A 26,804-nucleotide genomic window follows, 5' to 3' on the forward strand; every position below is an offset into this window, starting at 1 on the left:
TCTGAGATGTGTGCAAACCTGGTGGCCAACTACAAGAAACGTCTGACCTCTGTGATTGCCAACAAGGGTTTTGCCACCAAGTACTAAGTCATGTTTTGCAGAGTGGTCAAATACTTATTTCCCTCATTAAAATGCAAATCAATTCATAACATTTTTGCCATGCGTTTTTCTGGATATTCTGTCTCTCACTGTTCAAATAAACCTAACATTAAAATTATAGACTGATCATGTCTTTGTCAGTGGACAAATGTACAAAATCAGCAGGATCAAATACTTTTTTCCCTCACTGTATAGTTAACCATTTGGTAATATGAGGAGCTACATGAAACACTTGAATAAACAGAGTGCATGCTATAAGAATAAATACTTGTAGAAACACTTAAATGTTTTTGTTCTCCTACGTGAGAATATTGCTTTTCACCATCATTACCTATTCTTTGGATTAAATGAAATAATAAATGTACAGAAGAGACACACCTTTTTCTATTACAATCTTAAATGCATACATTATTTGAGAGACAAACGCTATACCTGCATATTGCATAGGTCTCCAGGTATTATTTTCTAATTGACAATTTAACCAAAGTGAGATGATTTCTTCCTTTCATATGAATGAAAGAATGATTGCTATGTATTACCAGATTCCCCCAATGTCTGTACAAGCGAAACAAACATAACAAAACTGAATTTCAGGGATGGCATGATTAGTGTGGAGAAATCCTGCTGTATGTGCTCTTTCCCATTTACTTATTTTTTCAAGCATAATTCTTTCCCTCAGTATCTTGTAGACAAGAACTACACAACTATGTAACAACTATGTAAAGGCAATACATTTGAGTTAGCATATGGCAACCATATGAAGCATAAGCATGTCAAGCATTGGCAAGTAAGCAACAGTGTTACTATCACAAGCTGACCTTTGGCTAATCAAGCATATGAAATGCAAACATTGCATTGTCCCAACAGGACAGAGGCAGCACTGGTACTTGAGATAACATTTTGGCTTTCCAAAAGGCACTAGCTTGGTTGAATATCTTCAAAATCCTCTTGACAACATAGCCAACACATTGCCCTAGTTTTATTTACTTAAAATAAATGTATACCTGAACAGATTGAGGTCTCTGTCTTTTATAAGGCATGTGCTTTTAACTCACTGTACTCAAGGACTCAATGTTGATGCCATTTCTCAGTCCTTGTACAAAGCTGTACAAAACAACAGATCAAAAGTAAAATTGAACATGCAGGTAAAGCTATCATTGGTGAGTGTGAACAAGTGCTTAAAGGTCAACTGCCCCTTAGAACCAACTTCTGTGGTTTTAAACGGCCTTTGTGGCATTAATATGAGTCAGAAACATTCATTCTAGTGTCAAAATTGACTACAAAGTGTAAATAGAATGATTTTGATCATAAAGTCAGTCTCGTCCAAAACAGAGTTTTATAAGTGAGTTCGTCACGACTTACTGGAGGGTTGGGTATGGATTACTTACATGCCCACTTTTGCCAATGATGCCCAATTGCCTAGAGACAACACGTTGTGGTCTGCCCCCAGCTGGCATGTGGACATTTGATGTCAAGTCTGCATATGGATGCAACGCACGCACATTTCGCTCAGCAAACTGGAGTGAAAATGTGCTTCCATAAAGTTGCTGCAAACTCCCAGTGCATTTCAACAATATTGCCAGATTGCCAGGAATAGATTGTACCCGACACAGTCACTTCTGCTGCCTGTCAACCGTCAAACCACTGGTTGGTGAGTACGTTAGCTAAGTAGATAGTACTAGCTAGCGTATACATAGGGTGTGCAATCAAAATTATATAATTTGACTAATGTTAATTGTGTAGCTATTCCTCTTAAGAAAACCAATGGTCCAAACCGCATGTCTCTATCATATTCCGTTCAAAGGTTATTGGTGTTTTTATCGTTGTAGGATGGCCAGAATTAGGATGACTAAATCAATGGAGGCCAGAGAAAGAAAGCGGTAAAAAGTTTGGAAAGTTGCATCCCGTCATCTAGGCTGGATTCTGTGCAAGAATTAAGGCTACTAGCTCCCCGACAGGCTCACTTTCCTGTTGAACATATTTACATTATAAAATGCTTTGTCTTTGTAACACGAACACACTCATCAATTTTTTTGTTGATAAATGTATCTACACTCAAGCTGGGCTATGTTCCTGCAATGTAGCCTAGGCTACACCTGTTGTAGGGATATTAGTAGTTCTGGGATTTGTCCCCCCGGGAAAGATGTAACAGCAGACATAAGGAGAGATGAGACAAAACTAGCCAGTTATAGAATATTGTGTTGGTGGACAGCTGAGCTGACTTAAGACCCAGCATTCAACTCGCATTTGAAACCATTTCCACAGTAACATGTATTACATGACTTGATGAAACGCTGAAACTAAGTTGCAAGCTACTTTCGTAGCAAGGTGTTGTAGAACGTGTCTTATGAAACACATTCCAGACACTGGTGCTTGCTATCTTGCCATAACTGATTTGACAGAGAAATATCAGCTAGACAGGATAGCAAGCTATCACCAAGCTATGCTAGCTACCTCATGTCAGCTTCACTAAACACATAGAACTGAATTAATTAGCTGACCATCTTGAGATGGCGAGTCAGTCAGGAGGGGAGAAGTCCTCAACTTCAAAACGTTGTTCTCTCCATAGCAAAGCTAGCTTGTTTGTTGTGATTCCACTAGCATTTCTTAATGAGCACTGATGAAAAACAAGGCCAAATCAGGAAGTGCAGTCACCCTTTAACCCATCATGAATTTAAAATTCCTCAAATTTGGTTAGCTTTCCCTATTTCCAGTCAAAGGCACTTATTTTGGTTGAAATCATCTAGTTGTAATGCCAGATACACAAAACAATCTGAAGCACTGTACACAAAACGGTCACTTAGGCACTGAATCATTTACAATATCTGCAGACAGAAGTAAAAAATAAATAAATCCTTGGTCCACTAAAAAGCATACTTCCTGGGGTTAAGGCTGGAAGGGGCGGTGCAACATAATATGCCTGTATTTATTTTCTGAGAGATCAGCCATTTAATTCTGTACATTGGCGAATCTTCTGAAACGGCATCTTGTGAAAGGCACACATTGGATTCTAATCTTCATGATGCTGAATCTCTGTTCCCCTTGGTTGTTTTTTGGGCTTCCTGCATGCTGTAGTCCAAGCATGCAGACGTTGTAAAAATCATTGGTATGGTATTTCCCTCTTTCTTCTGCCTCAGTCCTCCTGTGTCCATGATGAAAGTGGTGCTACGCATGACTGTGGACAGAGATGCTTGAGAGGTCATTCCTGATGATCTCATTAACTGTGAAGAAAGGAGAAGAAAGATGTCAATATCTCACAATCTACACTATCGTTCAAAAGTTTGGGGTCACTTATACATTTTTTGTCCATTAAAATAACATCAAATTGATCAGAAATACAGTGTAGACATTGTTAATGTTGTAAATGGCTATTGTAGCTGGAAACAGCAGATTTTTTATGGAATATCTACATAGGTGTACAGAGGCCCATTATCAGCAACCATCAGTCCTGTGTTCCAATGGCACGTTGTGTTTGCTAATCCAAATGTATCATTTTAAAAGGCTAATTGATCATTAGAAAACCCTTTTGCAATTATGTTAGCACAGCTGAAAACTGTTGTGCTGATTAAAAAAGCAATAAAACTGGCCTTCTTGAGACTAGTTGAGTATCTGGAGCATCAGCAATTGTGGGTTCGATTACAGGCTCAAAATGGCCCGAAACAAATACATTTCTTCTGAAACTCGTCAGTCTATTCTTGTTCTGAGAAATGAAGGCTATTCCATGCGAGAAATTGCCAATAAACTGAAGATCTCATACAACGCTGTGTACTAGTCCCTTCACAGAACAGCGCAAACTGGCTCTAACCAGAATAGAAAGAGGAGTGGGAGGCCCCGGTGCACAACTGCTCAAGAGGACAAATACATTAGAGTGTCTAGTTTGAAAAACAGGCGCCTCACAGGTCCTCAACTGGCAGCTTCATTAAATAGTACCTGCAAAACACCAGTCTCAACGTCAACAGTGAAGAGGCGACTCCGGGATGCTGACCTTCTGGCAGAGTTGCAAAGAAAAAGCCATATCTCAGACTGCCCATCTTAATCGTTTATTTTTATTGGCCAGTCTGAGATATGGCTTTTTCTTTGCAACTCTGGTTGCTGATAATGGGCCTCTGTACGCCTATGTAGATATTCCATACAAAATCAGCTGTTTCCAGCTACAATAGCCATTTACAACATTAACAATGTCTACACTGTATTTCTGATCAATTTGATGCTATTATAATTGGCAAAAAAATTGCTTTTCTTTCAAAAACAAGGAGATTTCTAAGTGACCCCAAACTTTTGAATGGTAGTGTACATCAAAGCATCTCTGGTACACTCTTAGAAAAAAGGGTTCCAAAAGGGTTCTTCGGCTGTCCCCATAGGAGCACCCTTTTAGGTTCAGGTAGAACCCTTTTGGGTTCCCTGTAAAACCCTCTGTTGAAAGGGTTATACATGGAACCCCAAAATGTTCTACCTGGAACCAAAAAGGGTTCTTCAAAGGGTTCTCCTATTGGGACAGCTGAAGAACCCTTTTAGGTTCTAGATAGCACCTCTTTTTCTAAGAGTGTAGAGTTCATAGTATTTGAGAGATATAGCTAGGTGTTTTAGCAGGTAATACGTCATGATACGTTCAATGTGTTCATTGTGCAAAATATATAGTCATTTGTTCAAACAACAGAAAATAAATGGAGCCATGTTAACACAGATGAATAGAAGTCTCAGACTGTTTGGTTTGGAGAAGATGCAGCTTCTTGCACTTTACAAAGGATCAAAATGCACTTGTCTCTCCCCCTTTCCTGCCTACTGCCACTCTTTCAGTGTTCCCACACTTGGAGAGCCCTGTCCCCTTTTATCAGCTGTGTTCTTTGGCTGATGGGAGGGAAGTGACCAAATACCGAAGGGACCAATTGGAGCTAAACAAACAGCCAATGTGCCAGTGTGGGCCTTCTGATAAAGAAAAAGAAGATGGCAAAGGCAGCCATCTTGAGTCCACCATAAATCAGCAGTGTCAGTCTCACCAAGAGGACCTTTCTCTCCCTTTGTAGTGCTTTTTCTGGCAAGCCTTATCAGCTCTATAGTGGAGTCTGGCAATATTTCACAATCTGGTAACATCTGCATAACCAAAAGTAGTTTTTAGCAAGAAAAGGTCTCCTTCATATTAGAACAAGCAATGCCCCTTCATTACTTGTGAGACCGAATCCCCATCTGTGTTATAGTTGCTTCAGTATCTGTATAAAAACAAACATTATTTTCCTATGACAATGATTGGATAAAGGGTCAATGGCACTTTTTTTCATTTATACTGACATCTGATTGAGGAGCTTGGAGGAAAATTCCTTAATTGATAGTTCTTTAAAAAATGTATTCAGAGTATCTATCATTTAATAGTACTGAATGAACCAGCACCACTCTATCATTTAATAGCCTCTGGCTGAATCCCAAATGGCACCCTAATCCCTAAATAGTGCACTACTTTTGACCAGAGCTTTATGGGCCCTGGTCAAAAGTAGTGCACTATCTAGAGAATAAAGTGGTGGTATTTGGGACTGAGCCTCTAACCACCTCGGCAGCAGCTCCTCCTGGACTCAGACCTAGCCACAGGCCAAGGATGTGTCTCACAGCGTCACCAGATAGCAGTCAGATAGGTAATGAGTGAGGGGAACACCCCTGGAGCCTGGTGATGGAAGCCGAGCCTACAGAGGAATTCCCTTTGACCGGACACTGGTCCTGCACCGTTAGCTGGCTCCCATCACAGCCAGGAGCTGGGGCCTGGAAAAGCAGCCTGGAATTGTGAGATTCCCTCCCAAAAAATGGGGTGGTGCTTTTTCATCTGAGGTGGTACGGTGCAGCCCTTCCCTGTGTGGCCCAGCCCTGACACAGCCACTTCCTCTCAGCCTTCTCCCTCACTTCCCTTCACAATAGGAGTGACAGGGTGTGCCTAGCAGTGTTTGGCTGGTCCCGGACGAATATCCCAGAGGTGTTTACATGGTAGAGAGAAGTCTTTGTGGTCCAAACCATGTGCAGGTCAAACTAATTTGACATGATCACCACCAGTGGTATAAAATGTACAGAGGTGAATGAGTGAAACCTAGACCCACATAAGCAACCAATAAACTAAACTAAAGAGGCATTCCAAAACATGTACAGGGATTTTGAAGACAAATCACTTGCATTTTGATAATAGGGAAGCTCTTTTATTATGGCTACAGAGTACTGTACGAAACTTCCCTGAATCTGAGCCGTCATGTTGTCTAGACATAAAGTTAATATGTTTGGCCAGCTGACTGACTGCTATTAATAACGAAATAGGAAAACGATCTGAGTGTTGGCTAAATGACGGAGTAGAGATCTCACACGTGTGTGTCATAGAAACACACAGACACACTGAACCTATTATGTGTCTTTGAGGACAGGGGTGTATTTCAATGTGATATGAATTAATGAGGAACTTGGCAAGAGCAGATACTTGTTAGTGGAGTTATGACATTTATATTCAGGTACATTAAATCACCTCTTGATCTGTCATAAAAGAGGATTTAGGAAAAAAGAGATGGCTATTCAGTTTCCAACGTTCACCTCATTGCTAAAGTTTTATCTTTGTAATACATCACCAGCAGAAGGTTTCCAAGCCCATCTTTCAGATATTAGCAAAGTATGTGCTATGAGAGCAGGCTAGCCATCTTTCAAGGGAGACCTTGGAGTATTCCCATTCAGTAAGATGGAAGATCTGTGCTTCTGTGGGGATAATGTACCATACTAGGCCTCAGCTTGAATTTTATTGAAATCTTTAACAACTCTATTGAGGTACAGTATAGGTAAAATGTACCTCAGGGACCAATTGTGCTCCAACGTCTTGATACATACAGTACATATATCAAGTCATGATGTCAGACATAAATCGAAGACATTAATACATCAGAAACATCCACACCATATCATCACCTGCCCATTTAACGACCAACATGGTGGATGGATTACGGAGGTTGAATAGATTTGCAGAAATATGCCACATATGTTTCAATTGGTTCTAGATATCTGCTGAATATTGAAAATATAAATCTGTAAAAACATTGTCTTTTAAAAAGATTGACAGCAGTTTACATGAATCTAAATCTGGGATTGAAGTGTTGAGTTTAACACCAACTATGTTGCTGTAACAAGAACAATGCCCCCCTCTCTGAATCAGTGCTGTTCATTCTGACACTGCAAAAGCAGGCTGACCCACTGACTACAAGCAGAAAACACCATGGCTTACCCCCACCGAGCCCACACCGTTATCTGTTTACATCTGTTGCCATGGACTACATTTCATTCTGTTGCCACATTTCATGTGAGGGATCTAATTGAAAAACTCTAACCGTTGATCTGTGTATGTGTACGGATGATTCAGGCTCCCCGCCCTCAACAAAACACAAAAAATATCAGTAGCATGTGGAACTGGTTACAATGACGATGTTCAATACAGAATCTGGCGATAGAGACATTTGTGTTGTTCAAAGCAAACACCCCAGATGGGAATTTCTTGTGTAAATGGCAAGGACCGCTACTGAAGGAACGGTGCAAAACAATGACTCTGCACGGCTAGAGAAACAAAGTCAGTCACACCATTCACAAAACAATTAGCAGGACAGTGCTGTTAGCCTCATTTAGGGGTCCAGAGCATCAACAACCTTGCCAATAACTAGTGTTTCTGTCAACACAATACATCTGTACTACAGGACAACCGGTCCACTAACAAGCTAACTACCACCTTTAAACACTATAAATATTCACAGAAAAAGACAAGCCCTGAGACAATGAGACAGGGAGGGTGATGGGCACGCACGCACGCATACACACGTTCCCATGCACGCACACACACATTCCCCAGAATATGGCCACATGGCTGGGCCAGGCCACAAGCCACAAGATGTTCTTGGCCCGTGGGCTGGGGCTCCTGCTGTATTACTGTTAGTCAGTCCCTGAGTGCAGTCGGCTTGTTCAGCAAGTCACCCTGCATTACGCCAATGAAAACACTTTTCCAACCAGGTATTTTATAGATGCAAATTGCCTGAACAATGGATAAATACTGAAATATGGGAAAAGGCTTAATATATATATATATATATATATATATATATATATTATTTTTTTTAAAGGAGGGAGAGAGAGAAAGAGAGAGAGCATAAATGTTACCATGGGATAACATTCCATATCAATAACTGGAAATGGACCATTGACTGGCGACTTCTCTGTGAACAGTATAAAACCAGTTGGTATTCAATATTGGATCATGGTATTCCAAAAGCACTTTGTGACCACATCACACCTCCTAACCAAAACTGTAAAAGTTTTGTATCCTTCCTTAGGTTGAGAATATTTACCACAGGTTGAGGGAATCACAATCTCAAGCTATAACCTTAACCTCCCTCCCCTCCCTCCCCTCCTCTACCTCAGGTCTTTCTCCTCTACTACCCCTGCCTCTCAGCTGTGACTTTACAGTAACAGTACACTGTGTGCCCTGGTACTCTACTCCTCCACTGCCTCATGGCCGCAGTGGCAGCAGGCTCAGGCAGCATCCAGAATGCACCAGCTCCAGTCAGTAGCTTTTATAGCCGCGTGGCCAAGTCAGAGTTTCCATGAGGAAAGAGGTTTGGAACCACCCACAGGTGAATCTGAGAAATGGTAGACAGACAGGGGGGATCCTGAGACTGTAGGTTAAAAGGTAGCACGGTGAGGGAGATACTGGGATGATGGAAGACAGGGATACCTCTTGGTGGTGTGGTAGGACAGTTATTAAGCATGGGGGTCAAAATATCAGAGCTCTATTGTATACAGCTTTGTTTCACACTAAAGTTGAATGTATGGACATTCTATTAAGATATTCACACATATACTGTAACCTACTGTATCTCACCATTTTAAACTAATAAAAAGCCAGGAAGCATGACTTCAGCAGCCAACTCTAATGATAATCTTCACAAATCAAATTTCCTGTTAGTGCTGAAACGAATTGAACAGAATAAGTTACTAGTCCATGGACAGTAGGCGTCTCTGCACAAAAGAAAAAGCTTATATTTGTCTATGTGAACTTTAATGAGCATGGTCGACAATGAATTAACGTAATACCACACATGAGTGAGTCTATAAAATACAAATCCACATGTAACCGTGCCAAAACTCCTGTCCACATTATTGTAATTATACCACTCCTGGTCCAAATCCACCATTGTTCACTAAGTGGACAAGAGAAGCACAACTCCTGATAAATGTGGTTAGTGATGACATGATTATTAGAGGAGCGATGTAAATAACCTACTACAATATAAGCTCTGCTGCTTGATTTCCCCAGACAGACAGAGCAGCTTAACAGAGCTTCAGTCATTGTGTTATTTAACATTTACATTTACATTTACATTTTAGTCATTTAGCAGACGCTCTTATCCAGAGCGACTTACAGTTAGTGAATGCATAAAAGGGAATATATATATTTTTTTCATACTGGCCCCCCGTGGGAAACGAACCCACATCCCTGCCGGCCAAACCCTCCCCTACCTTGGACGACGCTGGACCAATTGTGCGCCGCCCATGGGTCTCCCGGTCGCGGCCGGCTGCGACAGAGCCTGGACTCGAACCAGGATCTCTAGTGGCTGCGCCACTCGGGAGAGTTCCTTTTAAGTACCTGTAAAAAGTTATTCCCATATTGCAAATAAACCAAATGACCAACATAACTTACCAGTAATACCCTACAATAGTTGTGCGTATTGCATATTTAAACTATTACAACAATACATCCGTTTGTGCCTGTTAGCACATACGACCCTATAGGCCATCTCATGTAGTGTTTGTGCTATTAAAAAGCTTGGAGGACGATCCTCTTCTGTAACCTGTGCTACAGTATGATAAAGGACTGAATAGGAAAAATAATATGACTTTGCCCCTAATACAGAAATACAGACTAGACTAGGTTGGTTTTACCGAAGCTGCGGACGTTTCACAGCATTGCTTATACAGTATTGTGTAACTGTCGGTATTGCATGAAAGTTCCAACATTTGAATGACAGACTAACCCTATCCCTTTAAAAGTCCACGCAGAAACACCAAGAGTAACAGACGTGACCTGTTCATCTCTGCCGGTCAGCCAGCCTATCAAAGGGAGTGCATTATGGGTTGTGGTGAAGCTGCTGGTCTTGAAGATGGAGCGGGGGACTGGTCGCGATATGATTGGCATGTGCAATCTGCCAATTAAACGACCAGTGGTGCCCATTCACTCTGTTTAACCAGACTGTTAGCAGGAAGGGGGTCATTAGAATGGTTGGACCGTAGCTCCAGCATAACAACCAATCCACCAGGGCCAGGAAGGCCCAGCCCAACCCAGCCAGACATTTGTGCTCAGTTCAGTTCAGCTGGGGTCTGTTGCAGATCACATCACATCAAAGAGCTCTACTTTCACTGCTACTGATAGCTGCTGGTTAGTGACTCTCCCAGCTCCAGGTCTGAAGGATGGTTTCCTCCCAGTGATTGATATGGGGCCAGCCAGCACTGTTGTCTAGCTAACCCCAGGGAAGATAATTTATCCCATTTATTGCAAATCAGCACACAGCCCAGAACCCTTAGTGGTGGTGAATGCTGGAATCCCAGACCAGTGAGATCATAAAACTGGGTTTCTAAAAAATCCCCAGCTTGCAGTCTGCTTGGGAGGAATAAAAGAGGTAGAGGAGAGTTGTTTATTTTATCAGTGGACTTTTAAAAGGCCTGGACATTATTCAGGGACTTCAAAGTACGATATTTCAACCTCAGACCTACCAGGGTTCTATGATCTAACTGTAAATCCCTGTTCTAGTCGGCTGATAGCAGTGGGAGGAACTAGGACCAGAGGGTGATAATCATAAAAGCCTTTCTCACCAGGTTCATGAGAAGGCAATTACTGTAAATAGTGACAGATAGTAGCATAACATAGTAATGTATTACATCAACGGTGCATTTACGTAGCTTCTAAGCAGCTGGCTATACAATAAATGATTTACCATATGCCAATAATATGATTTACTGTATATTTAATAGTGGCTTTAATTGTCACAGTGCATTAGAATAATCTGGAGAGGTTTATGATTAATAACTCACCATCATCTAGGTACATCTGGTCCAGTTCCTGTGGCTCCTGTTTGATGTTAATGGCCAGCGTGGGGCTCAAGGAGCGGCCGCCTCTCTCTGGCACTTTGGGGAGCTGTTGGGACACTGGGCTGGAGCTGCCACTGATGGGCTGGGGCGGCGTGGGGGAGAACGGGGCTTCCAGGCCGCTGGTGCCAGGGGTGGAGGGCTGCGAGCCTGGGGAGGACGAGGCACTACTGGGCGGGTAGAGGACAGATTGCGGCTGGTAGCATCCAGGAGTCTCCTGGATGATGGAGACATGTGGGATCGGAGAGTGGGATGGGTCTGCTGACAGGCACTTGGAGAAGGGCGTGGTGGGTGATAGGTCATGCAGTTTGGGACTGGTGCTGGGGGAGGATGAGGAGGACAGTGAGGAAGGCTTCCCTCCCAGTCTCTGTTGGCAAGTAGAGTAGGCGTCCCCCACACACGGCCGGAGTTCTGTGGGTATAATGGAGGTCATGACCTGTGGGGGGGTGTAGTAGGGCTTGGGGTGAAGCACCAGGCCAGGGCCACGCTGGGGACACACCTGAGGGGGGTTGTAGTCATCATTCGGCTCCGTTTTTATCATTGGAACTGAAAGAAGGAGAGAAAGGAGAGGAAAATGATAAAAAATGAATAAACATACGGTTCGATCTCCTGTCGAGTGTGAGCGGGTGAGAGAGTGAGCAAGTGTCAGTGAATAAGTGAGTGAGTGAGTGAGTGAGTGGGTTTGTGGCTAGGATACCCACAGCCAAACAAACACTCTCATCAATGAGACTCTGTGTCTGGGCCTAAGCTTTTCCACCCTGCTGAAAATATTCAAAAATGAAAAAAGGGAGAGACAAAAGGGTTGAATCATCACCACAAGAGACATCCAGCTGGTTCTATAATAAAAAGGCCTATTTCCTTTGGATCAGACCCCGACAATAATATCCTATAAATGTGCATTATGAAATATGTTGCTGCTGCAGAAGTTTCATACTGTACCCAAATGAGATCTACAACTTGAAATAAATTACTTCTCTCTCAAAAAAACACACACAAAAAACAGTTTTACCCAATATGCTATATATTGCTCCTTCAAACCCCAATATTTCAAGACGTGGCTCAGTAGTGAAACAAAATGGTGGCTGCAAAATGCTTTGAAGATTGCAATGATTATGCTTGTGGAGACCATGGTTGAGTTCAGAAGGGCCAGGCCCTCTCTCCACTGTCTTGTTCCCAGTTCCCAGCACTTGGCTACCATTACCAAACCACTACCAAATGTTGAACATTACATTTCAACAAGATCCACACGTGTTGAACATTACATCTCCTCCTGTATGATTCTCGGTCAATCTCGTTTAACGGCTGATGCCGCAGTCCACTGACAACCGACCGTTAGCATCGGTTTGAACCTGAGATTTATGATCGTGCATCAAATACAAAACTCGTTTTGCACACCTAAAACGAGTGAAACCGAGCTACATCCTGCAACACCCAGCCTTGCTGAGCCCGCTGTCAAGTGAACAAGGCGAATTCTGATGATACGAGTCATGCCAACAGCAGGTTTAAAATAGCAAACCGCTTCTATTTTAGACCCAATAGGAGAAAGTGTGTCTGTCAGCGACAGGATAGACTAATGCGCAGACACACAACACACAGATGAGTAGGATGAGTGCAAATGTTTGTGTTACCACAAAACCTGAGAGTGTGCCTTAGCATTTCCGCAATACAAATCTGTGATTTAACAGTACTGTAGGCCTACTGTTAGAAAAGCCTGGGAAAACGTACTGTAACAGAAATGTTTTTTACTTCTGCAGATTTTATGGATATATGCAAGTAAAAAGTAAAAATTCTAAGCGACAATCATTTCCATCTCAATAGGTGTAGGCTTAATCCACATATTTTTGGGAGGGATATAAAATCTTATTTTACTGTAGTTTTAGGTGTCTGGTCTGGACCTAATGTGTAGACTACTAGAGTGTGTGACATGACTTCACATACCACACTGTCCAGACAGCTTGTTTAATGAAGAGACTCGAGTCTAACCCTTTAAGAGACACTGACAAGGCCCAGTGTCCCCTCTCTCCCCCCTGTCTGACTCTCACCAGAGGCTGAGGACAATGCTGCACTTTCAGAGGGGAAAGCGACTGAGGCACGTCAGCGCCCACATACAGGACTGGGACCGCAGTTGAATCAGAGCTTTGAACCACCCACTGGATGCTAGCTAGCTCCAAGACGGCTGCAATTAGAAGTGTTTATTTATTTTTTAACATTTGAGCTGGTGTGGCGTTTTTCATTTAGTCTGGCAACAGTTTGGCTATTCAAATAACACAGCGTTCCCGTACCCCTTCTCCACCCTGGTGCAGTCCACTCCAAATGTTCTTATAGCTGCAGGTATGGAAAATAATATATTTTATGGAGATCCCTTTTTACAATGGGAATAACTCAAACCATCGCTTTGTTCCTCACTTGAAAACCACCAAAGACGGAATACAGAATGTTTGTGTTCTTTTCTTCAGATGTAAAAATTGTGCTTAAAGTTTTCTTATTGGTCTGATATGAAAGGACAAGGATAGACAAAAGAGGAGTAGGGGATAGGGTGATGGGTAGAAAAAGAGAGAGAGAGAGCGAGAGAGAGAGCGAGAGAGAGAGAGAGAGAGAGAGAGAGAGAGAGAGAGAGAGAGAGAGAGAGAGAGAGAGAGAGAGAGAGAAGGTGACAGACAGAATGAAAGAGAGTTTACCATTGGCAGACATGTAGGTGAAGTGCTGGTACTGGCTCCTTTTCCTCTTGCCATTGCACACATAGTAGTTCACTTGAACAGGATTGGATATCCTCTGGTTCCGATAAGGAGGGATTTCAATGAGAAGAGATGTCTGCAATATAAAGTCAAAGGCAATGCCATCCATAGTGAGACGCAACCGAGTGTCTTCAGAAAGTATTCACACCCCTTGACTTTTTCCAAATGATGTTGAGTTACAGCCTGAATTTAAAATTGATTAAATTTAGATTTTTTTGGTCAGTGGCCTACACACAATACCCCATAATGTCAAAGTGAAATTATGTTTTTCAATTATTTTACAGAATAATAAGCTGAAATGTCTTGAGTCAATAAGTATTCAACCCTTTTGTTATGGCAAGCCTAAATAAGTCCAGGAGTAAAAATGTGCTCAACAAGTCATATAATAGGTTGCATGGACTTACTCTGTGTGCAATAATATTGTTTAACATGATTTTTGAATGACTACTTCATCTCTGTACCCCACACATACAATTATCTGTAAGGTCCCTCAGTCGAGCAGTACATTTCAAACACATATTCAACCACAAAGATTAGGGAGGTTTTCCAATGCCTGACAAAGAAGGGCATCTATTGGTAGATGGGTAAAAAATAAATAATCAGACATTGAATATCCCTTTGAGCATGGTGAAGTTATTCATTGCACTTTGGATGGTGCATCAATACACCAAGTCACTACAAAGATACAGGCGTCCGGAGAGGAAGGAAACCGCTCAGGGATTTCATCATTAGGTCAATGGTGACTTTAAAACGGTTACAGAGTGGCTGTGATAGGAGAAAACTGAGGATGGATCAACAATATTGTAGTTACTCCACAATACATTTTTTACATTTTAGCAGACGCTCTTATCCAGAGCGACTTACAGAAGCAATTAGGGTTAAGTGCCTTGCTCAGGGGCACATCGACAGATTTTTCACCTAGTCGGCTCGGGGATTAGAACCAGCAACCTTTCGGTTACTGGCACAACGCTCTTACCCACTAAGCTACCTGCCGCCTCTACAATACTAACCAAAATGACAGCATGAAAAGAAGGAAGCCTGTACAGAGTACAAATATTCCAAAACAATACTGCAAAAAATGTGGCAAAGCAATTACCTTTTTGTCCTGAATAGAAAGTGTTATGTTTGGGGCAAATCCAATACAACACATTACTGAGTACCACTCTCCATATTTTTAAGCATAGTGGTGGCTGCATCATGTTATAGGTATGCTTGTAATCATTAAGTACTGGGGAGTTTTTCAGGATAAAAAAGAAACGGAATGGAGCTAAGCACAAGTAAAATCCTAGAGGAAAACCTGGTTCAGTCTGCTTTCCACCAGACACTGGGAGATTAATTCACATTTCAGCAGGACAATAACCTAAAACACAAGGCCAAATCTACACTGGGGTTGCTTAACAAGAAGACAGTAAATGTTCCTGAGTGGCCGAGTTACAGTTTTGACTTAAATCTACTTGAAAATCTATAGCAAGACCTGGAAATGGTTGTCTAGCAATGATCAACAACCAATTTGACAGAGCTTGAAGAATTTTGAAAATAATAAGAATTTCGAAAATAATAATGTGCAAATGTTGCACAATCCAGGTGTGGAAAGCTCTTAGAGACTTACCCAGAAAGACTCACAGCTGTAATCGCTGCCAAAGGTGCTTCTACAAAGTATGGAGTCAGGAGTGTGAATACTTATGTAAATGAGATATTTCATTTTCAATAAATTTGCTAAAAACATGTTTTCACTTCGTCATTATGGGGAATTGTGTGAAGATGGGTGAGAAAAAAATCTGTGTAGCCCATTCCTGCAGTCAAATGACCTAGTGGCCTCATGGGTGGAATGTTTTTAATATTTTTCATAATTTCCTAATTAATAAACATATTTTTTAAATAGTAAATATATATATTTCAGTCTTCTATGATGTATATCAAGTTTAATATTGGGATTCAAACACAAAATGTAACACATTTCAACTCTATATCTGACATGGTACAGGTGTCTTTTGTTTTAAGCCCATAACCATTTGTGTGACATGTATACTTTTGTTTCAAAGTAGATGTGTTTAAGACTACCAAGAAACACTCTGTGTGACCCTGATTTAGCCCACTGCAGTAAAAGGTTAATCCATTTTGAAAACAGGCTGTAATACAACAAAATGTGGAATAAGTAAAGGGGTATGAATACTTTCTGAAGGCACTGTACATGCACACAGATGCAAACAGAGACTGATAGTTACACATACACAGAGTGTACAAAACATTAAGGACACCTTCCTAATATTGAGTTTCACCCCTCCTTTTGCCCTCAGAACAGCCTCAATTCGTCAGGGCATGGACTCTACAAGGTGTCGAAAGCATTCCACAGGGATGCTGGCCCATGTTGACTCCAATGCTTCCCACAATTGTGTCAAGTTGGCTGGATGTCCTTTGGGTGGTGGACCATTCTTGATACACATGGGAAACTGTTGAGCGTGAAAACCCCAGCAGCGTTGCAGTTCTTGACACAAACTGGTGCGCCTGGCATGTAAATATTTTGTCTCTGTATGGCACACATACACAATCCATGTCTCAATTGTCTCAAGGCTTAAAATCCTTATTTAACCTGTCTCCCATTCATCTACACTGATTGAAGTGGATTTAACAAGTGATATCAATAAGGGATCATAGCTTTCAACTGGATTCACCTGGTTAGTCTATGTCATGGAAAGAGCACGTGTCCTTAATGTTTTGTACACTCAGTGTACACACAAAACTGGCCAAAATATTGTGAAACATTTATATTGCAAACTAAGGACACATCTGAGATATGTCACAGATAGCTATCAGGTATGCTTCTTTAAATCAGCCACTTTATCCTGCACTGTAATTTTATATCCCATTCTGTGCATTCAGGAAATAATTCAGACCCCTTGACTTTTTCCACATTTTGTTACGTTACAGCCTTATTCTAAAATGTATTAAATTGTTTTTTTTTTCCCTCATCAATCTACACACAATACCCCATAATGACAAAGCAAAAACAGGTTAAGAAATGTTTGCTAATGTACAACAACAACAAAAAAACATAAATATTACATTTACATACTCTAAGTATTCAGACCCTTTCCTTTGTTATAATAATAATAATATGCCATTTAGCAGACGCTTTTATCCAAAGCGACTTACAGTCATGTGTGCATACATTTTTACGTATGGGTGGTCCCGGGGATCGAACCCACTACCCTGGCGTTACAAGCGCCATGCTCTACCAATTGAGCTACAGCTGTTGAAGAACCTTTGGCAGCGATTACAGCCTTGAGTCTTCTTGGGTATGATGCTACAAGCTTGGCACACCTGTATTTGAGGAATTTCTCCCATTCTTCTCTGCAGATCCTCTCAAGCTCTGTCAGGTTGGATGGGGAGCGTCGATGCACAGCTATTTCAGGTCTCTCCAGAGATGTTAGATCGGGTTCAAGTCCGGGCTCTGGCTGGGCCTTTCAAGGACATTCAGAGACTTGTCCCGAAGCCACTCCTGCATTGTCTTGGCTGTGTGCTTAGGGTCGTTGTCTTGTTGGAAGGTGAACCTTCGTCCCAGTCTGAGGTCCTTAGCGCTCTGGAGCAGGTTTTCATCAAGGATCTCTCTGTACATTGCTCTGTTCATCTTTCCCTCGATCCTGACTAGTCTCCCAGTCCCTGCCGATAAAAACCATCCCCACAGCATGATGCTGCCACCACCATGTTTCACCGTAGGGATGGTGCCAGGTTTCCTTCAGACGTGACGCTTGGCATTCAGGCCAAATAATTCAATCTTGGTTTCATCAACCAGAAAATCTTCTATCTCATGGTCTGAGTCTTTTAGGTGACTTTTGGCAAACTCCAAGTGGGCTGTCATGTGCCTTTTACTGAGGAGTGGCTTCCGTCTGGCCACTCTACCATAAAGGACTGATTGGTGGAGTGCTGCAGAGATGGTTGTCTTTCTGGAAGGTTCTCCCATCTCCACAGAGGAACTCTGGAGCTCTGTCAGAGTGACCAATGGGTTCTTGGTCACCTCCCTGACCAAGGCCCTTCTCCCCCGATTGCTCAGTTTGGCTGGGAGGCCAGCTCTAGGAAGAGTCTTGGTGGTTCCAAACTTCTTCCATTTAAGAATGATGGAGGCCACTGTGTTCTTGGGGACCTTCAATGCTACATACATTTTTTGGTACCCTTCCCCAGATCTGTGCCTCGACACAATCCTGTCTCAGAGCTCTACGGACAATTCCTTCGACCTCATGGCTTGGTTTTTGCTCTGACATGCACTTTCAACTGGTGATTAACTCTAAATTCATCCAGGGAGTATCCAGACGTTTCATTTCCCCCAGCACTGCTCCCTGCTGTGTGTGGGGGGAACGCAGGCCAGGACTGAACGTGTGTTACTTTGTTCAGCCCAGTCTGTAAGCATACCACAATCCTACACTGCATGGTGTTTTACAGACCTGGGTTTAAATACTACTCGGAAACATACAAATACTTTTAATGTTTGCTTTAGCCTGCCTGGAGTGCCAAATGGGCGGGACTAGTGCTGGTGCAGTTTTGAGACTATACTATTGGATTCATTGCACCAGGCAAGCTCAATCAAGCCCAGCTCAAGTATTTGAAATTAATTTGAATAGAATTTCAACCCATGTCTGGAGTTTAATACTTAGGAGTCTATTGACGCACCAGTGTGTCAATCTAAGTAACATAATGAAAAAATCCCCATCAAAATCTGTCAGTTAAAGCTAGAGAGATCTGTTTTTTGTATGGGCTGCGTCTCAATCCACCACATCCGTCTATGTCGGCCTTCTGCATCTGCAGTGGAAGGTTGTCACGGATTCAGCCGAGGCTGCCCCTCCTCCTTGCTCGGGCAGGCTTCGGCGTTCGTCGTCCCCGGAGTACTAGCTGCTACCGATCTATGTTTTGGTGTTTGTCTTGTTTGGTCTTGATTGTGTACACCTGTTCCCAATGATGTTGTATTGTATTCCCTATATAACCCTCTGTCTTTCATTGTGTATTGTGTGTGATTGTTTTCGTAATTCGGCAGTAGCTTATTGTGCGGGTTATTTTCCTCCCTGTTTGGAGGTTGTTTGTACTCTGGTTACTTTTGAGTAAAGTACGTTTCCAGTAGCTCGGTGTCCTGCGTTTGACTTCGCCTACCGCATTCACGTCGCACATGACAAAGGTGGCCGAGCTACAGCGGTGTTTGTCAGGTCTACTCGCAAAAACATCTGTAGCATCCGAACGGTTTGGTCTACAAACTATGGAAAGATGAGTCTCACAAACATTTTTTATTTTATTAATGGAAGTATGGAGGTAGTTCTGTGTCAAAAAAGGGGTTAAATACAGTGGGGAAAAAAAGTATTTAGTCAGCCACCAATTGTGCAAGTTCTCCCACTTCAAAAGATGAGAGAGGCCTGTAATTTTCATCATAGGTACACGTCAACTATGACAGACAAATTGAGATTTTTTTCTCTCCAGAAAATCACATTGTAGGATTTTTAATGAATTTATTTGCAAATTATGGTGGAAAATAAGTATTTGGTCACCTACAAACAAGCAAGATTTCTGGCTCTCACAGACCTGTAACTTCTTCTTTAAGAGGCTCCTCTGTCCTCCACTGTTACCTGTATTAATGGCACCTGTTTGAACTTGTTATCAGTATAAAAGACACCTGTCCACAACCTCAAACAGTCACACTCCAAACTCCACTATGGCCAAGACCAAAGAGCTGTCAAAGGACACCAGAAACAAAATTGTAGACCTGCACCAGGCTGGGAAGACTGAATCTGCAATAGGTAAGCAGCTTGGTTTGAAGAAATCAACTGTGGGAGCAATTATTAGGAAATGGAAGACATACAAGACCACTGATAATCTCCCTCGATCTGGGGCTCCACGCAAGATCTCACCCCGTGGGGTCAAAATGATCACAAGAACGGTGAGCAAAAATCCCAGAACCACACGGGGGGACCTAGTGAATGACCTGCAGAGAGCTGGGACCAAAGTAACAAAGCCTACCATCAGTAACACACTACGCCGCCAGGGACTCAAATCCTGCAGTGCCAGACGTGTCCCCCTGCTTAAGCCAGTACATGTCCAGGCCCGTCTGAAGTTTGCTAGAGTGCATTTGGATGATCCAGAAGAGGATTGGGAGAATGTCATATGGTCAGATGAAACCAAAATAGAACATTTTGGTAAAAACTCAACTCGTCGTGTTTGGAGGACAAAGAATGCTGAGTTGCATCCAAAGAACACCATACCTACTGTGAAGCATGGGGGTGGAAACATCATGCTTTGGGGCTGTTTTTCTGCAAAGGGACCAGGACGACTGATCCGTGTAAAGGAAAGAATGAATGGGGCCATTAGATTTTGAGTGAAAACCTCCTTCCATCAGCAAGGGCATTGAAGATGAAATGTGGCTGGGTCTTTCAGCATGACAATGATCCCAAACACACCGCCCAGGCAACGAAGGAGTGGCTTCGTAAGAAGCATTTCAAGGTCCTGGAGTGGCCTAGCCAGTCTCCAGATCTCAACCCCATAGAAAATCTTTGGAGGGAGTTGAAAGTCTGTGTTGCCCAGCGACAGCCCCAAAACATCACTGCTCTAGAGGAGATCTGCATGGAGGAATGGGCCAAAATACCAGCAACAGTGTGTGAAAACCTTGTGAAGACTTACAGAAAACTTTTGACCTGTGTCATTGCCAACAAAGTGTATATAACAAAGTATTGAGAAACTTTTGTTATTGACCAAATACTTATTTTCCACCATAATTTGCAAATAAATTCATAAAAAATCCTACAATGTGATTTCCTGGATTTTTTCCCCTCATTTTGTCTGTCATTGTTGACGTGTACCTATGATGAAAATTACAGGCCTCTCTCATCTTTTTAAGTGGGAGAACTTGCACAATTTGTGGCTGACTAAATACTTTTTTTCCCACTGTATGTATCCAAAACACTAAAATATTTATCTTAGATATAGGAAAAACTTCAAAACCACATTCCTTATGATCGATTTTTTGACTGTCTATTTTGCCATTTATGAATGTGTTATTCAATGCGTTTCTATGGGCTATAGTAGTAAAGGCCAAATTCAATATTTTATCAAATTAAATTAAATGGAAAAAATACAATAATTGATACGTACCTGGGTCCTAAAATTCTAAATGGTCCATGGTATGACCATCTTAAAACAATTCCAAATGTTAGTTAGTAGAACCCCCCAACAAAGGCTTAGACTTTTAGAGGTTAACACAATCTATTGCAGACTTATGGAGGTGCTGGAAATTGTTTCGCTTGGCATTAGGCTTTGGAGGAAGGCTGCCCCTGGCAGGTGCAGGTGGGGCCTGACACACTTTACATAAAATCAGTACAGCCGTAAACTAAAGTGAAGACAGATGAAGCACTTCTGTTGCATTGCACGTTCCGGCTTCACTCCGCTCTATCCTCCGCCCTGATAATGCATCAGAGGATTAGTTAATGAAAAAGGGTCAAAATAGAGTTGACTGTTTTAATCCATCATACTTTCAGTCGTGAACGGTGTCTGGGATGCTTGGCACTGTAGACAGCATTTATTTTACAGTGAGGGTGGAAAACAATAAGAAAGTGAGCAGGGAGGTAGCTATTGAGAGGATCAAAAACACACACATTCTTTCATTTTTTGCATTCCTACCAGATGGCAATTGTGCTACAACCACTATTTGTCAGTTTTTCAAGAAACTAACTTTTGAGTTAATCGGCAATGACATGTTTAATTGCACACCTTATCCCTAATTTGAGTAACTCCCGTCACAATTGAAAATTGTCTATACAGTGGCTTGCGAAAGTATTCACCCACCTTGGCATTTTTCCTATTTTGTTGCCTTACAACCTGTAATTAAAATAGATTTTTTGGAGTTTTGTATCATTTGATGTACACAACATGCCTACCACTTTGAAGATGCAAAATATTTTTTCTTGTGAAACAAACAACAAATAAGACAAAAAAAACAGAAAACTTGAGCGTGCATAACTATTCACCCCCCCAAAGTCAATACTTTGTAGAGCCACCTTTTGCAGCAATTACATCTGCAAGTCTCTTGGGGTTTGTCTCTATAAGCTTGGCACATCTAGCCACTGGTATTTTTGCCCATTCTTCAAGGCAAAACTGTTCCAGCTCCTTCAAGTTAGATGGGTTCCGCTGGTGTACAGCAATCTTTAAGTCATACCACAGATTCTCAATTGGATTGAGGTCTGGGCTTTGACTAGACATTTAAATGTTTTCCTCTAAAACCACTCAAGGTCATTGTCCTGCTGGAAGGGAAACAGGTTTCCCTCAAGAATTTGCCTGTATTTAGAACCTTCCATCATTCCTTCAATTCTGACCAATTTCCCAGTCCCTGCCGATGAAAAACATGGGGATGATGTTCTCGGGGTGATGAGAGGTGTTGAGTTTGCGCCAGACATAGCGTTTTCCTTGATGGCCAAAAAGCTCAATTTTAGTCTCATCTGACCAGAGTACCTTCTTCCATTTTTCACTTGCTTGGTGGTGCCCCTTGCTTAGTGGTGTTGCAGACTCTGGGGCTTTTCAGAACAGGTGTATATATACTGAGATCATGTGACACTTAGATTGCACACAGATGGACTTTTTAAAATAATTATGTGAATTCTGAAGGTAATTGGTTCCACCAGATCTTATTTAGGGGCTTCATAGCAAAGGGGGTGAATACATATGCATGCACCACTTTTCCATTATTTATTTTTTAGACATTTTTTTTTCACTTCACCAATTTGGACTATTTTGTGTATGTCCATTACATGAAATCCAAATAAAAATCCATTTAAATTACAGATTGTAATGCAACAAAATAGGAAAAACACCAAGGGGGGTGAATACTTTTGCAAGGCACTGTTTTATTTATTTTTATTTTACCTTTATTTAACTAGTTAAGAACAAATTCTTATTTACAATGACGGCCTACACCGGCCAAACCCAGACGACGCTGGGCCAATTGTGTGCCGCCCTATGGGACTCCCAATCACAGCCAGCCCTAATCTCCTCTTTCAGTCTGTTTAACATTTGGTTAGAAATATTAATGAATGAGACTACCTAAACCATCTAAACTGGAACAATCATTTCAGCAATGGGTGCAACTAACAGCTCCAACTAACAGATTGGATTAGATTAGAAAAATGTATGTTATCTATCTGTGTGTAGCATAAGATAAACTAATTGATTAATTAATCAATCAATGTACATGCCAAAACATAGATATTGAAACAAACAATTCTAAAAATCAAACTGCAATAGAGCATGCTGAGAAATATGATAATGGTCATGGTTTTGCAGACCAGCTTGAACACACCATGCTGTTATTGAGGGGTTCTTTGTCAGGGGTGAGGGTGATACTTGTAAAAAAATATATATATGTGCATATCAGTAAGGGTTCTCTACTGCTGTGATGGTTGTGAAGACCCATCCTGTGCTTTCCCTCTCCGTCATGTTTTCCTTTTATGTCATGAAATGCTACACTGTTAAAAAGTTCCTATAATTTTACGGGCACTACAGATTACTGGTTGCATTGAAAGTAAGGTAAACAACAATACGTTACTGAATTTGTACAGCTGAATTAAGGTGTCATTGCTGTAAAAGGACAGTATGCTGCTGAATGCTGGTTACTTTAGACTATACCTCACTTTGGATTTGAACTCTGACCTCTTGGTTGCTAATGACCTAAGATTGGCCACAGATTTAATGGCCAGAATACATTTCTGCACTTTGCTAAAGCTTGCCCAGAACCAAGTCAATAATTGTCAGATAACACCAACATAAAAAATAGCAGTGCTCTGGGACACTTGATGTAAAGTGTGCATAAATGCTTTGAGGATTTGAATTTGCAAGCTTTTGGGTGGAAGTGCCACCAGGTTTCATCAGTGCCACCAGGTACATCTTTATTACCAAGAAGATTTATCCACACACTCTCAGAATTAGGGTACAGTTAAGGTACAGTGTTGTTCCCTGGGGTACAAAAAGGTCAAAGGTACACATAAGGTACCTTCACATGGTACTGGTCGGTTCCTTTTAGGGTACATGTGCAGATAATCTACTATAAAGGTAAAGTTTTCTAGCCAATATTTTGAATATAAGGCACAATCATCACTGCACTTTGAAATGTAGTTGTGGGCAATGTACCAGTGGGGCTCATTAGCATATTTGGGGGCATTATCTAATATATGTGTAGTTGTGCCAACCGCAGTGGAAGTGTTGTACCAGTTTAAGTGGTTGATGGTTCAGTTCTGCAATCTTTGTAAGAGCATGTGACATTAAAGAGCTGCCCTGTTAAGAGATTGTTGTGCATTTCACAGTAACTTAATGGAAGTTAGTTGCCTGGAAGTTGCTGTGAATTTTCTGTTACCTAATTGGCAACCAGCTGTCAGTAAGTTATTGTTGAATTCACAGTATCTTAATAGCCAGTAGCTGCTAGTAACTCACTGGCAACTAAGTGCAGCTTAACTGGCAACCAGATGTCAGTAAGTTATTGTACAGTAACTTACTTGCAACTAGCTGCCAGTAGCTTACTGTACCTTCACTGAACTGTTCTGATTACAAGAACGCTTGACAACTTGTGACAACTACTAAGTATTCTTTGTGGTGAGCACACTTGGGACCCAGCTTCAACCTCTTGGTTGGTAGCAAACTGACCTTCCTGTCACACCATCTGGTCAGTGAGTGTGACAGAGATCAGCCACAGTAAGGTATTGTGCATTTTACAATAACTACTTACAGCAAGCTCTACAACATCTGTAGAGTACGACCCTAACTCACACAGGAAGCGGCGCAGGTCCTAAATCAAGGCACTTGTTATCCCCCATCTGGACTACTGCAATTCGCTGTTGGCTGGGCTCCCCGCTTGTGCCATCAAACCCCTGCAACTTATCCAGAATGCTTCAGCCCACCTGGTGTTCAACCTTCCCAAGTTTTCCCATATCACCCCACTCCTCCTCACACTCCACTGGCTTCCAGTCGAAGCTTGCATCCACTACAAGACCATGGTCCTGCTCAGCGCAGTCCAAGCTCTTATTTCTCCTGAAACCCCAATGGTGGAACCAGCTTCCCCCTGAAGCTAGGAGAGCAGAGTCCCTGCCCTTCTTCCGAAAACAGAAAAATGCCTTTCGGGAACTAACACTCGCACTTGACTTTTCCCCCCCCCTTACTTGCTCTGACTTTGCTGACTTTCATTTGCCTTAATAACAAACTTGTACGCCATCTGTAAATACGAATACAATTGTTAAATAACGAGCCTAGTTGGTTTAGCCACGGAAAAATACAGGAACCTTCCCGCTAGCCATGATTGGCTAAGATAATGGATGGGCTGGACATGCCGAGATATGAGTTCAGATCGGTCTGCCATGTAGCATGATTCTGTCTATAACATGAGCTGCTAAGTATGTGTCGATAATCCTGTCTACCGCGGCTGTTTTTAAAAGATATCATGAAGAACTGAAAAAGTTTTGCTACTGCTCTAAACATTGCTGCCCTGAAGTTAATAGCGCTATCGACAAAGCTCAGTGTGAAAACATTGTGATGGACTACATTCTGGAGGACGATCGTGCCATTCTGACACTCTCTGACTCTGAAAATGAATCAGACAATGAGGAAATCCCTGATTTATGTCAAAACATTTTAATTGAACCAGACATTGTAGAGTCTTCTAATGATAATGGTGGGGAAGAAACGGTGTCATTGTCACAGAAGTTTTGAAATCAGTGGAATTCCCGGTGGAAGCAGAGAGATGATTGCCAAATGCGGAGAGAGTCCAAAAAGAGAACACAGAAATAAGGCTGTTGTGTAAAACACTTGTCTCCGTATTATATCTTAAAACTTGGGGCAACCATGGCATCCATGACAGAGGGAGAAGCGTTCATCCATGTATACGGGTAAGAGTCTAGCTACATTTTCAGATATTATACGTTTCAAATGTTGTCAGAAAGTAGTTTTTTCATTGCAAGTTAAAGTGTATTGTTAGCTAGCTGGCTAACGTTAGCTGGCTGGCTCGCTAGCTAACGTTACGTGTATGATCTGTGTAGGAGCTCTAGAAAGAGGCCCAAGTTCCCGAGTTGGAATTCCGAGTTGGATGACCATTCAAATTGATTTTTCCCAGAGTTTCCTCCCCCCCCCCCAGTTGTTTTGAACACGGCATTAGAGTTGGGATTATGTTTCATTGTTTAGCTAGCTAGCTACATGTCTAAACAAAAGACTTCCCTATGCAAGTAACCATTTCACTGTACCGTTTACACCTTCTGTATCCTGTGCATGTGATATAGTGTGTGTTTATCAGAGACGGTAATGTGAAGAACAACACGACCTGCACCAAAGTCAGATTAGGATATAGGCCATGGACTAGATGCAGTTTATTTTTAGAACTACTTTTTGCTAGTACCTTCACCACTTTTAGTCTTGAAATCTTTGGTGGTTTTACTACACTGTGAATTCTTAAAGCGATGAGTGGGGCTAAGGCTTAAGAGGGTGTGAACAATGCTGAATGGGTGTTGACAAAGAAGAGCTCTCCAGTAGGTGTACCAAAACATTCTCGGGCCATTTTCTCAAAAGTGGGGTTACAAGTTTATCAACTTTCAAAGCAGAATTACTTTCTCATTGTTCCTCAACTGCAGCTCGGAGTCTCTACTTTTATCCGATGTAAAAAACACCATGTAAAATGTTGCTACATAGGACTGAATCCATGTGGTGAGTGAAATATGTTGTTGCCCCACCTAGCTATTTTAAGATGAATGCACTAACTGTAAGTCTCTTTGGATAAGAGTGTCTGCTAAATGACTAAAATGTAAATGTAGTAATCAGAATTTTGCTGGTCCGCAA

The 26,804-nt window shown here is 41.8% G+C and overlaps 1 protein-coding gene across 1 annotated transcript in view; it reads right to left on the reverse strand.

Moving 5' to 3' along the window:
* Window positions 1-221: 221 nt before the first annotated feature.
* Window positions 222-26,804, reverse strand: part of LOC121586267 (nuclear factor of activated T-cells, cytoplasmic 1-like) — a 72,242-nt gene continuing 45,659 nt past the window's right edge. Inside the window, exons 8-10 of the mRNA XM_041902835.1 lie at window positions 13,914-14,046; window positions 11,182-11,781; window positions 222-3,320 (exon numbers count right to left, since the gene is read on the reverse strand). Of these exons, the coding sequence (XP_041758769.1) occupies window positions 3,265-3,320; window positions 11,182-11,781; window positions 13,914-14,046 (789 nt within the window). The 3' untranslated portion in view covers window positions 222-3,264. The remainder of the gene's footprint in view (window positions 3,321-11,181; window positions 11,782-13,913; window positions 14,047-26,804) is intronic.

Source organism: Coregonus clupeaformis, chromosome 17 (genome assembly GCF_020615455.1).
Source record: "Coregonus clupeaformis isolate EN_2021a chromosome 17, ASM2061545v1, whole genome shotgun sequence".
NCBI classification, from domain to species: Eukaryota; Metazoa; Chordata; class Actinopteri; order Salmoniformes; family Salmonidae; genus Coregonus; species Coregonus clupeaformis.